Here is a 14770-nt window from a genome sequence, read left to right on the forward strand (position 1 = left end):
CTTCCCGAACGAAAGCAACACTATTCAAAACAATAGCGACAACAATGACAACAACACCAACAACAACAACAACAAAAAAAACAACAACATCAACAACAAAGAAAGCATTGATGACATTTGCTGGGCTCCTGCTTGTCCTGCCCCCACCATTTCGCCTTCGGTTGTAGAGCAAACTGGAGATTGTTTTTTCTCCCTTCTGCCGGCCCCTGTTTCTCTTTCTCCCCCCGTATGAACACGGTTTGTTTGTCTCTGGACTGCGCTCGCTCTTTTGGTGCTGGGTGCACTGCTTTGGGCTTCTCGGTCGCTGCTTCTCCCCGCCAAGAAAGAGGTAAATGTATGGTTGATTCGTTCTCTTGGCCCTCTTGTACGGAATCCGAAGTACTGGGTTTTATAACTGATCGGGTTGATGTTGAGCGCTGGGCTTTAGTTTGTCAAGCAATAACCGAAGCTTGGCTGGCCGGAAATTCTTCGTCTGTCGGTTTTTTGGCTGTGGTAGAAGCCGGAGCAGTTGAAAATGTCTGGGCTGCTCCCGTTGATGCTCCCGTTGCTTCCGTCGTTGCTCCTGTTGCTCCCGTCGTTGCTCCTGTTGCTCCTGTTGCACCTGTTGCTTTTGTTGCTCCCGTTGCTTCCGTTGCTCCCGTTGTGTCTGTCTCTCCCGTTGCTCCTGTTGCGCCTTCCTCTCCCGTTGCTCCCGTTGTGCTTGTCTCTCCCGTTGCTGCCGTTGCTCCTGTCTCTTCCGTTGCTTTCGTTGCACCTGTCTCGCATTCTTCGGCAGACAGTTTGCCTTCGTCTTTCTCTTGTCTGTCTTTGGGAGTAGACGATATGGAAATTGATTCTGCTGTGTCTGGTGTTGACTCTTTCTGGTCTTTGACCTTTTCGTCGTCTTCTTTCTTGTTTCCTCTCTTGGAACAAGATAATGACGTTTCCCCTTCCGCTGCTGTTGCTCGGGCCCTTGCGCCTTTTGCTGCTGGTGGCGCTTTGTTGTCTGGTTCTGTTCCTTTGTCTCCTTTTCCTACTGAGCCTGCTTTGGCAGGTGAAATGGACCTTGAGGAGGTTAACCCTGTCACTGCTGTAGGTAGTGCGGTTGATCCTGTTGCTCCCGTTGAGCGTGTCTCTGACGTTGCTTTCGTTTTTCCTTTTTCGCCTTCTTCGGCCGGCTGTTTGCCTTTGTCTCTCTCTTGTCCTTCTTTGGGAGGTGACAGTATGGAAATTGATCCTGTTATGTCTGGAGTTGGTTCTTTCTGGTCTTTGACCTTTTCGTCGTCTTCTTTCTTGTTTCCTCTCTTGGAACAAGATAGTGACGTTTCCCCTTCCGCTGCTGTTGCTCGGGCCCTTGCGCCTTTTGCTGCTGGTGGCGCTTTGTTGTCTGGTTCCTTGTCTTTGTCCCTTTGTCCTGTCGAGCCTTCTTTGGCAGATGAAATGGACCTTGACGAGGTTGAACCTGCGTCTGCTGTGGGTAGTTCAGTTGCTCCTGTTCCTTTCGGAGGTGGTGTTTGTGGCTCCTCTTCTTTGTGGGCGGCCGGCGAGCCACATTACGCCGAGTTTAAGTCTGTCGTGCCTGTTGGGGTCGACTTTGGGTTTTCTGGTCGTACGTGAGCGTTTGCTCAAGAAATAAATTTTTTATTTTGTCTTAATTATCAGTCTTTTATTTCCATTTTAATAATTTCGGCAGCCATTGGGAATAACAATGCAAAATGTATGGACATTATCATGGAAATGTTACTATTAGACTTAGAAAATGACGGTAATCTAAGGGGCAGATACTTTCGAAGAATATTGACACAGGATTATACTTCTCTTTAGCATGTTGGGTTTTTATAAATATAAAGAAAAATGGAGGAATGGCGAAAAAAAAGTTCATTCGAATTGAGTACTCCACCATGGTACGATAACTCTAGTTCTCAAATAACTGTCAAAAAATGCATTCCGTAAACAAATTCTGTTCCGATGTCATTTCTCTCTTTGCCATTTCTAATCTACTTCGTAAAGCGAAACATTAAGTCACTAGATGTTGGTGCTTTTTTCAACTTTTTGAACATTAAGTTAAATAAAAAACTTTGTCATTGTTCAAAATTAATTACTTTGACCTTAGTCTTGTTTTTTGAAGTAAATGTTTTTCTATTTGCATTTTACCGTGGTTTTTTACGAAAACAAAATTGTCTCGTGTCAAAAATAATAGGTTTTTTAAGCACGCACAAGTACTTGTATGATTCCTTTGTATACTTATTATTTACGCATGAACATTCAACTGGCGAGAGGCAAATATTGCCGTCCCATACATTATCATGTTACCATTAAATTCCCGAATTCTGTTATGGGGCGGAAGTATGTCGCTGACGACGTGTTCCCAATGTGGAATTATCTTGTAGCTATGTCATATAGTTCTTTAAGGGTCCTCACAAGCAACAAAATTAATTTTTTAAAGATCCCGATTAAGGACTTCTTTATTTTTTTTTTTTTTTTGTGAAAGGTTACTTCAGACGTCCAAAAGAAAGCTTTTTCCAAAATCCATGACGTTGCTTTTTAATGACCCTTTTTGAACGATTAAAATATAAAGTTCACTCAAAATGCTAACCTATCTGTTATTATTTTTCAGGGACTCTGTTGTTTCGATATACTTTTTATTTCCAGAGAAAATAAAATGAACCTATCTCAAATTGTTACAGTAGTTGCTGAATCGCAATAAATTTTATTTGGACTTGATGATGATATAAATATGATTATGGAATCAGACATTTCTACACTTTACCGATAACAAAGTCTCCACTACAGTTTTATTGCATTCTCGATGTTGCCTGTTCCTTCAGATCGTGAAACTCCCAGTGTTGAAGAGGTGCACTGCCAGTAGAATTAGCATTGTCTCGTCTGGTTCTGAACGTATCACAGAGGCTAATCCACTTGTTATTCGTCTCTGCAAAGTCCCTTCTACCGTTGATAGCGTCACTGGCATTAAAAGCATCTTTCGTTGGCTTGTTCAAGTTCAGCTTTGTTTGAGGTGAGCGAATAACACCCACGTTTACAACGTAGTCGGAAAACAACTCGATCAAAACGTTGGTGCTTGCTGAATCCCATATGACAAAGTTAACGGTAGTGTACTTTTGGAAAGGCATTTTGTTAAATAAATTGGATAATTAAGAATTGGTAAAGAAAAATGAAGAGGATCACATACAAAACTCTTTTATCAAAAAAACCAAAACAAAAACATTGGTAAGTTCAGTAGCCCAATTTGGCTGATTTTTCATCTGATAGAAGGATTCTGAGGTCGTTGGATTTTAATCCTTTATTGGGATATTTCGAAAATTTTGGCACTGGAGAAAATTCCATGTTATTGTTAATCGACTATATATATCCATTTAATTTTTATTCATCTATTTGGCAAAATTGTAACCTTTCACAAAAAAAAAAAAATAATAAAGTCCTTAATCGGGATCTTTAAAAAAATAATTTTGCTGCTTGTGAGAGCCCTAACTTGGGCAAATCTATACATGGTTTTTTTTTGCTGACAATATACTCATTTCATAAATACCATCGTAGAATTAGGAAAACATTTGGTAATGAAGATATGCTATAAGCTTATCTTTAGAGAGTTTCTGATAACGTTCTGCGGTAACAGTCATGAAATGGGTCGTATCCTATAATTCGTAGATATCTAATTTAAACTGTACGTAAAATACTCCTCGAATTTCAAAAAAATCAAACATAATATTGATCCTATGTATTCTAAAGGGAGAAAAAAGGTACTTATGAAGGATAAAAAAAATATGTCCCAGCAATGGGTAATTTAAAGGGTGATGAAAGTGAAATTTGTTTAAGAATTAATACGGTCATGATTTTCTACACAGTCATTGGTTGGATCTACTACCATGCTTATATGAGTTCACATAATGACTGTTTTTGTAATCTCCTTAAAAACATTATTTACAAAAAATTATTTATTAGGGAAAAGTAAAAGGGAGAAGTAAAAAAGAAAAAAAAGTTAATTATCCGCATGCTTTTTTGCAACATGCTTTTTTAAATTTTCGGCGCGAGTGTACTTTGATTCGCAATAATTGCAACTGTATGTTTTTAACTGTTGATGTACAGTCTTGTTATGTCTTTGTAAATGCGAACTGCGATCGAAAGACATGTTGCACTGTGAACATTGGTGATTTTTTAGTCTGTTTTTGTTATGTGTTCTTACATGTGTGTCCAAGTTATATTTTTTAGCGAACACATGTTGGCAAATTTCGCATTCATAGCCCACACTTGTTTTCTGCTTTTTGTTGGATTGAGTTTCCAAGGAAGAGACTTCTTTTCTTTTCTTTTCCGCCTTTGATGTTGATGCAGTTATTGGTTGTTCTTGCTCTTTCGGAACTCCTATGGTGGTTGCTCCCGTATCCTTGTTTTCTGGTTCAGTATTATCCCGTAGGGAAGGCAAAGAAGCATTAAAAAAATCTAATAACGATTTATCTGCCAGTGAGCTGGTTTCAGAGAAGTCTCCAGGAGACCAAGCAGGAAGGGAAGAATAATCCAACAAGTCCTGAACCTCCTCGGATGGAAGTTCCATACGAGAAGGCAAAAGACCTATTGAATTATTCAGCCCTTTACCGTACTCGACTCCTGGAAACAACTCATCCACCAATTCGGCATTGCAAGGAAAAACAGTGATGTCGTTATTGCTCATTTTGAATATTCCTGAAGAAAAACGAAAAAAAACCCCCGTCGGAACAAAAATATATTAGAAAATTTATTGCCTATCACGCTAAAAGAAAATTAATATTTTCCTATTGGCCGATAAGAAAATATTTTATTACGTCATATTTTTGTCTCCTACAGAGCATATGTGCTTTTGATTTTTGGGAAATCTAACTAAGACTTACCGGATTACATTTTTACACCGACTTAATGACCAAGTTTTTTTCATAGCCGGACAGTGGAATGAGCATTTGCATAATTAAGGGAACAATCTGTTATCTTATTGTGGAAATGTTGCCATGTCATTTTAAGAGAAAAATGTAAAAGCTCGATTTAGAATTCGTCATGGGAGTTGTCTTCTGTTGATTGTATTGTAGTCGTGCTTGAAATATATACGTCTGTCTATTAAATATTGTTAATCTCTGCAATTTCAAACGCAATGCTACAAAGATTCAGTAATAGAATGGGTGAAAGGACAATGTACATAACTGTTGAAATTTCAAATACTATACGTTTCAGCGTATTGTTCAATAAACCGAAAACTTAGCATTAAGCCTAGATGAATGTCTACCTTTTAGAGGCTTTGCGTTTTCAATTTTGTAATTACTCCTGAATGTGATGAAACGTACATACTGAAAAGAAAGACAACCAAAAGAGGAAAGAACGTACATCAGATGTTAATGAAGTATTGAAAAAGCATGTATTTGACAAGGAATTGTTTATTTGGAACCTTAAACCACGTAGTGTTCTGTACATGGCAATGCTGTTTATATAACCATAATCGCTACGAACAACCCGAATTTTTTAAATAAACCGTTCTTAAGGACGCGCAGGGTAACTAATATAAGCGACCAAATAATCTAGAAATGCATTAAGGGAGGATTAAATAGCGCTATTTTGGAGACAGGTCGTGTATACCCAACCATGGTCGACGCATACTACGAGAATATATCCATAATTAACTACCGATTTATGGCTGGACCCTAAAAAAGCGTTCATGCAGTCATTCAGCCATTTATTTGTCAGCACCTTGTCATCTACGTGTCAGCCATAATTATAGGTGGTACACACCAAAAGGTTTTTTTGTAGATTTGTTTGTACACAAAGCTGGATCAAAACATTCCCCTACAAGAATGGGAGATGGAGGGTTTGGGGGAGCAAAAACATTGATAGTTCAATAATCTCTATTTATTTATCGGCATCACTTTTGACCGTGCCAAAAAAAAAAATTGTTTGTGAAGAATCTGTGATTATTTCGAATAAAAAAATTAATTAAAAAATCAAATTTGTAACTTTGTAAAAGGACCAGACTGTGAATTGATTACTTTATTAAAAGATAGACAAATTACTCTTTTTAAATAGCTTGCTATAGCAGGAGAAACAATATTATAACATGGGTTGATAATATATGATGTGACATATAGAGACTTAGTTCACTACAATAATTTATCATCATTCATGCATAAATTATGACAATATTATTTTATAGTGTGAAGTCTGACTACTGTGAAAAGGAGCTATGTCTCTGGGCCACCACAGTTTACTCTGGGTGGGTGTGTTTTAAATTCTTTTGCGGGGATATAATATAGAAGGTTTATCTGTGAAAAGGTTGACCTTGATTTATGTGCAAATTTCTTAAATGGTATTTGAGCATTATTTTTTACTTAAAGTAAAAACAAAATACAAATAACGTCGACAATTGTTTTTTAATTTTCAGATTTTCAAGACAATTCCAAACAGTTGTTGTTAACCATGAGAATTATCTATATGAAACATGCATGTCACGTATGTTTGAAAGAATTAGAAAGTTTGTTTGATTTACGTCGCCATATTTCAACCATCCAAAACAAGTCAATGCCGCCTAAAGATACAGACGGCAACAAAACAAAGTCATTAAATGGAATAATCATTATAACTGAAAGCGCACCAATTGCTGTCCCGTATCGTGTTTGCCTGTCTCTCTGGACATTCCACTCTGGTTTTGAATCGTTAAAGAAGCATATGGCTATTCACAAAACCCAAAGCGACGTAGCTAGCATTTCTATTAAAACTAGAAAATGCTTCGTTTTCTTTCGCAATGGGTCTAGAGCGTTACATCAACCAAGGGTGCCGAAAGGTTCAAGCAGATATTTTTTGACATTGTGACCTGTTGCGACCATCATTAATTCGTACAGTGAGCTTTTATTGTCAGAGCAAAAACCACTTGCAAGACAGCAAAATGTGGACAAGCCAATATCGTGTCTTTGAAACAATATCCAACATTTTACAATATGCTAAATCAGGCCTTGGATGTGGAATTGTCAAACTTGCCTCGTTTCCTTTGTTCATTTGCACAGCCAGGTAATATTGCGACCTACCCTATAATCTTGATGAAAGTGATTCTGTTTGTTTTAGCCGATGTTTGTAGCGAATGGCATAGTCATGAGTATTACCAGTCAAGGTATGAACATACGTATTAAATTGTTATAGTTATCCGAATCCTTCAATTTTTCAGCGACCATAGGCAATTACTTGGTTTCCAATGGTGTGAAATTCCTATCAAAGAACACGTTGAATTTACAATTGATCCTTATTCATGGATACGAACTGCTACTGTTAAGTATCACGATGGTCTAAGCTACGACATGAATGGATATAGTCGTCGCATTATGTAAGGATCGAGCAAAATATCGCCCAGGAGAATATCGGACAACATCAGGAGGATACAATCAAATCTTTGCGTTAATTTATTGAAATTTTGAAAGCATTCGTACGTCGTCACGCTGCTGCTTCGTTTTCGAGACTTTTTACGGTTTTATGATTTTATCTGCACCACAATTACTGTATCCACCACGGAAATGGACTTTATCAGGATTGGCGGCTATAAGCAAACCAAAGTACGGCATGCGGATGTTCCAAATACCTTCAATAATTGCGTATCATGGATGGAAGTGTTTGAGCTTATGGCGTATCTGTTTACATTCCTACAAGAGCAAGAAACGATAATGCAAACGATTAAAAAAAGAAAAGTCGTTGAGGGTCTTGTTAAGTATACCGATCGTGCATTACATATTTCAAATGAGATCAAAGACCGACCTATTTCATGAACGAAGTGTTATTATTTCAACGTATTATACCTCGTTTACCTTTTTTACTATACCAGGTTTGACGAACTAGATAATAAATGAAGTATGTACTAAGACCCTACTTTTCTGTGTATCCGTGTTATTCACTTTCCCTTTTTTTTTGGCTTCTACTTTTATGTCGACATCAAACTCTTCGATGGATTGTATTTCCGAAGAAGGTTTGTTCTGACAAGCGTTTTAAGATCAGTTAATTTTTTGAAATGGTACGAGGACGTATCGTGATATGCTCTTGCGTTATCGCCTTTATCGTCAAATATACTTCCTCCTTTATGTTCGCTCTAACAGGCTATTTAAGAATCCATACTCAAATCAAAAAAGAAGCAACACTAAGAGTTACGATAAACGGTTTACAAGATAAATTTATTAAGTGGCCAATTGAGTCTTAAAAAAATGACCAATTGGAGTCCAGAAAAGTGACCGAGTGATCTTCGGAAAAGTTACAAAGTGAAACTCAAAAAGTGTCCAATGAAGGCTCAAAGAAGTGACCAATTGAAATTAAAGGTGACCAAGTTTTTCAAAAAACAGACCAATTGTTGGCAAAAATAATGTATAAGAACTTCTAACAAAATAAAAAAGATAAACGTAATCAGTATGGTGTTTTTATAGAATTTTACTTATGCAATGGGGGTGTTTATACAATTTTAAAAAAACGAACAACGGAGGGGGTTAATGGTGTAGAGGAAAAGAGTAAGGAATTGACAAAGAAAAAAAAAGGGGCAATAAGGTAACAAATAAAGTCAATTCGTTATCCTCATCCTTCTTTTTAACTTTCTTTCTACGTTTTTTAACTCGTACAAAACAAGCAGCGCAGTAGTTGCCGAAATGATTTTTTTGATTGCCAATGAACTGTTTTCCTAAGTCTTGTCAGTTGTGACCTGTGATTAAAAAACATATGGCAATCATTGCAGGCGAAAGGTATTAATCGACGTTCGAAATGTCTTTGCAATTGTGTGTCGAAGTTATATTTTTTTGCCAACACCCATTCACAAGTTCGGCGATTGTAGCCAGCTTTATTTTTTTGTTTTTTGCTTTTTTCCGTTCCATAAGAAGATATATTTTTTCTTTAGATGGCTGTTGGAGAAGAAGTAGCCCGTTTAGTGGTTGATGATATGGATGATTTTACAGCCGATGACATTACTGAATGAAACGCGGCAGTCATTTGGGTCGGTGATCGTCATGTTTTGGTTTCTTTTACCAGAGAACTGGCTACCGGTGCGGGGAGGAACTTTAATCAAAATGCTCGAAACATAAACCTTCCTGTAACGAGCAGCCGTCAAAGTTGTTTCTAGGATACCAAGCATGCAAAGTTGAACACTGCAACAGGTCCTGAGCCTAATCGGATAGTGGATTCAAATGGGAAATCGCAAGACCTATTGAGTCATTTAGCACTTTGCCATACGCAAAATTACATAAAAAACTTTCGATGTCCTTCATGCTGTTCATGCTTAATATTCGTAATAAAAAAGAAAGAAAGAAAAGAATAACCTCGCTGGTAGTTTTCTTTTTATTTATCTATCGCGCTCAAAACCAAATTAATCCATTCCTACTGGGCTATTACAGACAGTAACTTTAAAGGTGGTTTTGGAGAAAGGTTCTGTTGGACTTTGGGACATCCTCAGTACTTGATTCAGGCGGGCATATATATATTTTACTCGTTAGCCGTCAAAGTAGAATCTGGTTCACTATATTTTTTTCACGCTCTAATCGGGACTCAGCTTAAAAGATTTGCTATGACTACATTTGCAATCAGTATAAATTACGAAAGTGCCTAAATACCTATGAAGTTAAGTTTTATTGACTAATTTCTCGAAGTTTTCAGAATACCTATAATTGACCAATTACGACGGTACATATGAATTTGCCTGTAATGTCTTCCAAAATTGAAAAACACTTTCTGGAAACAGCATATTTTTGAACTTCCAAAATATTTGACATTGAAAAAAAATTGAACAAACAATTTCGGAGCCAAACAAAACTAACATTTTTTTTGTCCATTCATGGTATCCTATAAAGCTACTATAAATCTTCAGAATCTGCAGTGATGGCGAAAGAAATAACAATATTCAAAATGCTTCTATGGTAAGTCTTACAATAGGATTCAAATCCGCATTTTGATGCCAATTCGTATAATAATTAGGTCTGGACAACGTTTTGTTGTTAGTTTCCTTCAATTAATTTTTCAATGATACCGAATAAGGTTAAGAGTAGTCGGGTTGAGCTAAGTATCAAAGACAGGGTAATCGACAAAAGAAAAGACATAAGAGGAGCAGCTTGAAAAACAAACAGCTTCCAAAAGTGACAGTCAGGAAAGGGAACCGAATGGGAAAATAGTGGTGACAAAAAGTAACGGCGAGGTAAACGAGCGGTAGAAAAATTCAGCGTCCGACCAAGTATTGACAGAGATTGTCAGTAACTGACAGGACAGACAGACGAGTAATTGTTTACAAGGACAAAGACGTAACTGATAATTATTATAATCATTATAAGGAAGATAGATAGAGAAAGAATAAAAGAGGATAGATAGTTACTAGATAATATATCTGATGACGATGAAAGAAGAGGGACAGTTCGGTTTTATTTAGAGTAAAAGAAATGTATAGTTTTTTAACTCAAAAATAAGTACTGAAAATGTTTACTATGTCATGACTTATTTGTGACAGATTTGATGATTGATGGCGGATACGTAGATGACAGAGTACTGACAAAGAATTGTCTTAACTAATTCATTTACGTGCCACAATAATGACATGTAAGATAAACTGTCATAAAATTGTATAGTGAGAAAAAGGAACTGTATCAAAATGGTACAGCAGGATAAGAACTGGTAGAGAAAAAGAAGAAACGCAAATCTTAATTTATTTTTGTACATTATTATTATCCCGTGTGCTATCAGTTTCAATATGGCGGATATCGCATTTGAACTTTTTTGCACCTTCAGAATTGTTTTTAATCAAGGCATGCGACAGCGAAGTGGTTTTGTACAAAAAAAAAGTTTTCACAACTGGCAGGGTATTGCTTTTTTCTTTCTTTTTTTTTGCTGTAAAAAACCACCAGAAGAACAAAGGTCCCTTTCTCTTTTTTCGGTTGTTTTCGTTGGAACAAAGTCTGTCGCAGTTTCCGTGGGTGTTAATGATTCTCTGTATGCAAATGAGACTGGTTATACTGGGATTACAAATAAGATTGCAGCGGTACCGAAATTTTTTACGGTCGTGATAAAATTCAAGGCTGCAATGGCCAACTAATAAGGAGCGACTACCGTTGAAGAACTCATAAATGTTAATTATGTACTTCGAGTACCAGAGACATCATTTAAATCTGCAGCTGTAAATCAGCTTCCTTGTTTTTTTTATGGCAAAGTCCATAAAGTACAAATTTGAAACAGTACACCGAAGAAATTATGCCGAAAACCAGCACAAAAAGAGGAAGAAGAAAAAAAGGTGAAAAAGGAAAGGCAAAAAAACCAATAGAGGTAAAAAAAGAAGAAAAGAATAAAAGTAGAGAAAATATATTTGCCTTTATTGTCTATTGCAAGACAAAAAATTTCGGCGAATTATTGTAGCGAAATATCACAAATGCTGCATTGAATAAGAGGGATTTTATTTTAGTTACTAAATAGAAGACTCAATGTATTTGTTACCCCAAAGACAATGCCTTATTGAGAGGTTATTGACATAAGGCTATCACAACCTTTACGTTTCTATAAAAAACGTTTCAAAATCGGCTTTTCCCTGATATATTTAACATTTGGATAAGTATCCATCAAAAATCTGGTCTACTCAAATACGTATCGTAACTGTTGTGTTTTAAGGTAAAGTAAAATTATAAAAAGACTATAGGAGTAGTTTGAGACTGTTTATAAGATTGTCCTTTATTAATAAATGAAATGTACGAGTATTTATATAAAAGACTGTCTGCTGTGTTCATATCTCTAGTGCTATCTTGAAGTTATCATTGATTAACCAAAAATGTATACGATTATAACATAGTCACTAATTTAGTCTTGTTCTAATAAATGTTAAGTCTTCTTAACTCTCTTTGCTTTAAACTAAATTTTAAGTATTTCTCAGACGTACTAAATTAGACTTGTGATGTAATATCCTTATAGTTCTTACTATGACATTTATTGTTAAGCTTATATCACAAATGGTATCAGCATGGATAAACCTTTGTTAGCTCTAATATGGCTATAGCCTTGCTAGGTCACCACAGTAACGATTAAATGATGTTAAGCTCGTCCATGTATTTTGAGATTACGAACTAAGCGCATGTTTAGCGATTGCACAATAAACTGGAATTAATAATACAAATTGCATTAAATTTTGTTAATTTAAAGATGTACCAATCATTATACGATGACCATTTAGAAACTGGGCAATAACAGTCGCCATGTATCAATTTATGATCTTCCTCCGTATTCTCATATATTTCTACTGTTTGTTGCAATCAGTTTTTTCCTTTTTTTTTTTTTTTTGAAGAAAACAATCTCAGAAAAACAATTGGGGAAACCAAAGATTGTTAATATTGGTATAATTGGAATGAGGTGAAAGTCAGGATTATACTTTCTTTCGTTTGTTTATTAAAAACAGAAAAAAGAACTTGGTTTGAACGACATGAAAGATAATATCTCATTGCTTGGAATGAAAGAGCGAATTCTGCTCCATTGCCAAATTTCAATGTTCCAACTCTATACCTCTCTTGCAGACCTTCTCCCGGCTTTCTAATGACTGTGACATCAGTTGTACCTCTTCCAAGTCTGAACATCGGCTCATCAGATAAATTGCAAACTCCCACAGTTTAGAAGACCAAATCACCTTATCCTCACGCCACAAAAGTCTCTTTTTCTTTTGGACATCCGTAAGAAGGGGTACTTCAGCGATTTTACATTGGTAGACCCCATTTCCTTGATGCATTTGCGGTATGTCGCCAAAGATACCTCCAAACCTGTCGTGACCGCGGCCTTCCAATTATCAGTATAGTTGTTAACTGGATTGCGACGGATGGCAATTCTTAAATGAGTTTCCTGTTCGATGGAAATGTTCTTCTGAGCCCCGTTTCTCATGGATGGCAACGGGGAGTTGGCTTTAGTATGCAGATTTATAGCATCCCTAACGGTCTCTTTAGGGATAAGAAACTGACTGCCAATCTCCGCAAACCATCCTCCCGACTCCCATGCACCGACTAAACGTCCATATTCAACGGGGCCAAGTTCATTATGATTGGAATAATAATGTTGTTCATGATTCTGTAATTTGTAATAGCTTTCATTTAGTAAAATGGGGATAAAAGTGCAATCAAAAAGGATAAGGTTATGGTTCAAGTTTATTAAAAAAAAAGGTTCGGAGAGTTTCAATTGTCCGTCACGGTATGTTCTTTAACAACGGACCAGTAGCAGAACGAGACGTTTTAAAACTCTGAAAGTGCTAATGTAACATTAGTAAATGGGCATGTGTAATTTTGGGCTGTTCTCAGGACTTTACTGGCTCTATGTATAATGTCAAGCGCCTCTATGAATATCCCTGTTTTGCATGATCCTCGAATTTTTATGCAGTCTAAATATTTGTAAACAAGGCATTCGGAAATGTTTCTTCTCTGTATTTCTTTAAATCCACATCTACCTCACTTTTACTATCCACAGACGGGAACCGTTTTTTTACACCGGCATAACTCATTGCAAATAAATCAAATATCTTTTTCGGATCGATGGTCCTTAACCCGACAGAGGACTCTGAAGTCAAATATCTTTACTATGATCATCAAATCATAAAATAAGTTCCACATATATTTCTTCTTATTCACGTTGAAACTCGTATCATCATAATGCTCTTTTAATCGCACAATAGGACTCCCCTCAAATTGAAAAAATGACTGTTTTCCTACTTGACAAAATGTTTTTTATAAGATTCTCAGTATTTTTCGAAAATGTATGTTCGCACCTTGTCACCTTTGCAAAAAGGAAGTATGATATTATAAAACATTGTCTTAACAACATTTTTGGTTTCTCTTATTTTCTCTGGCTCAATTAGAAGGGTTACGACTATGTTTTGCAATGTTGTATTAACATAAACTACATATGCATGTTGCTGGCTCACATTAGGCCTCGCTGAACATTTCATTAGCAGATCATGAAGGGATGTCTGAATCTGCCAAAAACGGCTAGTCTACATAGTGCTTTCTGATGTTGTTGTTGGGAATATTACACAATTAAAGGATGTGCGCCTTACAACAAACTCGAGTTGCTCTTCGTATTTTAGGCCCTAAGTTCATCTCGTAATTACTCTGCTTTCATTTGAGTTCTTGCAATAATGTCGAAATCGGCTATTGTGATTGTTAAATAAAAAGAGAATGGGCGGAACTCATGTAGTTCAATTGTTTGTATCTATTAATTTAGTTATTATGCTTTGTAGATATGATCTTCATTTTTTTCACCATTTAAGAAAGGACAATTGCCACGATTTCAATAGTTAATTAGGGCGTGGCAAAAAACGTTTTTATTTACATTGTGACTTTTTAAATACTACCTATATTTTTTTGTACCATACATAGGGATAATGAAATTGCAAGTTAGTCTTATAGGAAACTGAAATTATTTGGTAAATTGATTAGAGAATTTGCTGTTCACGACTTTCCTTTTATCACAGATACTATGTAATACTTAACAGCTAATCTCAATTCTTTTTGTTTATACCTTTTTACATTTGCTATTCATGTAAGTGGTATGTATCACGGACGACGATTTAAGTTTTGATACATCCCTATACTGCGAAGTTTTACAACATAAACCATAGGTTATTCAGGTGGCCTTTAAACCCTCAGTGCTACCTTCTACTGCAAACATGTTCTATATACGGATTTCTCCCAGACGTAGATAAAAAATAAACCAAATCGTAGCAGATGCTTTTTTTCTTATTTTATTGTTCATTTTTATTTTAACCGGAAAAATTTATAAGAAGTGATGAAGACACAAACATGAA

At 36.2% G+C, this 14770-nt stretch overlaps 5 protein-coding genes across 5 annotated transcripts; 2 read left to right on the forward strand and 3 right to left on the reverse strand.

Annotated features, from left to right (window-relative positions):
* Positions 1-228: 228 nt before the first annotated feature.
* On the forward strand, positions 229-1803 carry EV154DRAFT_481859 (uncharacterized protein; the record flags this gene model as incomplete). The annotated part of the gene is made up of 2 exons (XM_051598423.1): positions 229-1588; positions 1673-1803. 2 exons carry the CDS (start codon positions 229-231, stop codon positions 1801-1803), a joined length of 1491 nt encoding a protein of 496 aa, XP_051457149.1.
* A 591-nt stretch (positions 1804-2394) lies between these two features.
* EV154DRAFT_552055 (uncharacterized protein) lies at positions 2395-3464 on the reverse strand. Its single transcript, XM_051605025.1, has one exon. It carries the CDS (start codon positions 3108-3110, stop codon positions 2775-2777), a length of 336 nt encoding a protein of 111 aa, XP_051457150.1. The 5' UTR covers positions 3111-3464; the 3' UTR covers positions 2395-2774.
* Positions 3465-3976: 512 nt separating this feature from the next.
* Positions 3977-4546, reverse strand: EV154DRAFT_421556 (uncharacterized protein; the record flags this gene model as incomplete). The annotated part of the gene is made up of 1 exon (XM_051596038.1): positions 3977-4546. One exon carries the CDS (start codon positions 4544-4546, stop codon positions 3977-3979), a length of 570 nt encoding a protein of 189 aa, XP_051457151.1.
* Positions 4547-6426: 1880 nt separating this feature from the next.
* Positions 6427-7760, forward strand: EV154DRAFT_481862 (uncharacterized protein; the record flags this gene model as incomplete). The annotated part of the gene is made up of 4 exons (XM_051598424.1): positions 6427-6790; positions 6853-7114; positions 7169-7324; positions 7526-7760. 4 exons carry the CDS (start codon positions 6427-6429, stop codon positions 7758-7760), a joined length of 1017 nt encoding a protein of 338 aa, XP_051457152.1.
* Positions 7761-12606: 4846 nt separating this feature from the next.
* Positions 12607-14505, reverse strand: EV154DRAFT_481863 (uncharacterized protein; the record flags this gene model as incomplete). The annotated part of the gene is made up of 4 exons (XM_051598425.1): positions 12607-13041; positions 13415-13538; positions 14075-14175; positions 14485-14505. 4 exons carry the CDS (start codon positions 14503-14505, stop codon positions 12607-12609), a joined length of 681 nt encoding a protein of 226 aa, XP_051457153.1.
* Positions 14506-14770: the final 265 nt, after the last annotated feature.

Source organism: Mucor mucedo (assembly GCF_025094135.1).
Source record: "Mucor mucedo strain NRRL 3635 chromosome Unknown EV154scaffold_51, whole genome shotgun sequence".
NCBI classification, from domain to species: domain Eukaryota; kingdom Fungi; phylum Mucoromycota; class Mucoromycetes; order Mucorales; family Mucoraceae; genus Mucor; species Mucor mucedo.

Coding starts and splice junctions, on each gene's coding strand:
- EV154DRAFT_552055 (XM_051605025.1), bottom strand. CDS start 3,110: ATGCCTTTCCAAAAGTACACTACCGTTAACTTTGTCATATGGGATTCA.